At 71.8% G+C, this 808-nt stretch overlaps 1 protein-coding gene across 1 annotated transcript in view; it reads right to left on the reverse strand.

Annotated features, from left to right (window-relative positions):
• FBRSL1 (fibrosin like 1) overlaps positions 1 to 195 on the reverse strand; it is a gene marked incomplete at its 3' end in the record, with an annotated part of 65,773 nt that extends 65,578 nt beyond the window's left edge. Inside the window, 1 exon segment of the mRNA XM_021715185.1 lies at positions 160 to 195. Within this exon segment, the coding sequence (XP_021570860.1) occupies positions 160 to 195 (36 nt within the window).
• Between the last annotated feature and the right edge of the window lie 613 nt (positions 196 to 808).

The following is an 808-nucleotide window of genomic DNA, read 5'->3' on the forward strand; positions in this document are numbered from 1 at the left end:
CCCGTTCCCCGCCGGCGTCCGCTAAGCTCGCCCATTCGGGGCCCTCCTAACGCCAGGCCCCGCCCCTCTCAGGTCTTTCATTCGGGCACCGCCCCTCGTGCGTCCGCTCATTCAACCCTCCCCGCCGAAGTCCGCTAAACTCGCCCATTCAGGGCCCACCTCTAACGCCAGGCCCGCCCCTCTCAGGTCTTTCATCCGGGCCCGCCCTTTCGTGTGACCGCTCATCCAGGCCCCGCCCACCACCGGCGCCCGCTATTCGCCCATTCGGCGCCCTCCCCTGAAGCCAGGTCCCGCCCCTCCCAGGTCTTGCACCCAGGCCCCGCCCCTCCCCGTGCGTCTGCTCATCCAGGCTCCGCCCCACGCCAGCGCCTGCGGGGCTCGTTCACTCGCGTCCCGCCCCCTGATCTCATCCAGGCCCTGCTTCCTGACGCCCGGCCCTGCCTGTCCTGGCTTCTCATCCGGGCCCCGCTGTGTTCACTCGTTCAGGCCCCGCCCCTGACGTCCGGCCCTGTCCATTTCAGACTTCGCCCTCAGGCCCCGCCCCCGACGCCCAGCCCCGCCCCGTCTGCCCACTGTTCTGCTTGACCCCGCCCCCTTCCAGCCAGGCCCCGCCCCGTGCCGCCCCTTCTGCAACCGCCCGGCCTTCAGGCCCCGCCCCCGGCAGCGCCAACCGAGGAGTCCTGATCCCGCTTAGCAGCCCCGCAGGGCCCCTGATCTCCGCCAGGCGAGCTTTTGGCTGTCTGCGCCGCCTGGTAGGGGGAGGCTGCAACCCGCTGAGCTCTGGGGCACCTGCAGGGCTCTCCACGTG

Source organism: Carlito syrichta, unplaced genomic scaffold (genome assembly GCF_000164805.1).
Source record: "Carlito syrichta isolate Samal-C Ts95f unplaced genomic scaffold, Tarsius_syrichta-2.0.1 Scaffold306821, whole genome shotgun sequence".
NCBI classification, from domain to species: Eukaryota; Metazoa; Chordata; class Mammalia; order Primates; family Tarsiidae; genus Carlito; species Carlito syrichta.